The sequence below is a fragment of the Helianthus annuus genome, chromosome 9, assembly GCF_002127325.2.
Source record: "Helianthus annuus cultivar XRQ/B chromosome 9, HanXRQr2.0-SUNRISE, whole genome shotgun sequence".
NCBI lineage: Eukaryota > Viridiplantae > Streptophyta > Magnoliopsida > Asterales > Asteraceae > Helianthus > Helianthus annuus.
In genome coordinates, this window is record NC_035441.2 from 86,951,977 (window position 1) to 86,953,172 (window position 1,196).

Below are 1,196 nucleotides of genomic sequence, written 5' to 3' on the forward strand. Positions count from 1 at the left end.
AATTAAATACTTTCATATTTATAAACTTGATAAACATTACACATATTGATAATACACGATACAAAATTTATTTTGGCATTTGAAAAACGTCTAAAATTATCGTCTTATAATTTAAATATTCATTACTAACTTTTTGATTCATTTATTCAACCGTGTAAAACACGGGGTTATAATCTAGTCAACTATATAATTCTGTATAACATACCAGAACTAGTTTTCAACCCAACTTTTTTTTTTGAAAAGTGAACTTCATTAAAACCAACCAAAACCGACAACTATCACCAAGACGGAGATAGAAGCCGAAAACCAAAACAATAGTTCAAATTACGTTACATCAAACAAACACCATCTACTCCAATCCACTACCCCCGCTTTAAATCTATGTTTATACCAAAGAAAACCCAATGACTTTATGTCCGCAACCAACTCCGTCACCATGGGCGCCTTACTATCGAAAACCTTGTCATTCCTAGCTCTCCACAATCTCCAACAAGCTATGATAATTATCCCCTGGAGGACCTTCTTCTTAATACCCGTCACCCCGCTATGCTCGTGAAGCTCCACCAAATCGTTGACATGAAAGACGAACGGTCTAGGAATATTACACCAACTAGCTAGAGAGTTCCACACCCCCGAAGCAATGGCGCAACCTGTCAGAACATGTTCTATATTTTCTTCAGCATCCTCACACCACACACACGAAAGATCATCAATATTAATATGTCTTCGGGCAAGAGCCGTCTTGGTCGGAAGACGATCCAAGAAAGCGCGCCACATGAAGATGTTGCATTTGTTAGGGACCCAAGAACTCCACTTGAAACCAAACTCTGCGTTACTAAAACCGGGCCACGTAGCCATTTTTTACCGAAGCAATCTGAAAAACGTCGTCCGAACCATGTGACCAGATCCAAGTATCATCTCTATCCAACAAAGTGACCGCATGAAGCTGGTCTTCTAACCTCTGCTTGTCCGAGAGCTCCACTGTGGAAGAAGGAGCCCGAATCCAATCCCAAACCAACACACGAGAAGTACCAATACGCTTCAACCTGTCAGCGATCACCACCCCTTTGGATTTTTCGAGACTATATAGCGAGGGGTACACAGCCTTTAATGGTTGATTACCCAACCAAAACCTCAATTGACGCCCATTACCAAGACTACCACGTAAAACGCCGTTTAAACCGATCCCATCCACC

General features: G+C 41.1%; 1 protein-coding gene across 1 annotated transcript; it reads right to left on the reverse strand.

Annotated features, from left to right (window-relative positions):
* Positions 1–324: 324 nt before the first annotated feature.
* On the reverse strand, positions 325–777 carry LOC110875911. The gene has a single exon (XM_022124105.1). The coding sequence runs from the start codon at positions 775–777 to the stop codon at positions 325–327; it is 453 nt and encodes a 150-aa protein (XP_021979797.1).
* Positions 778–1,196: the final 419 nt, after the last annotated feature.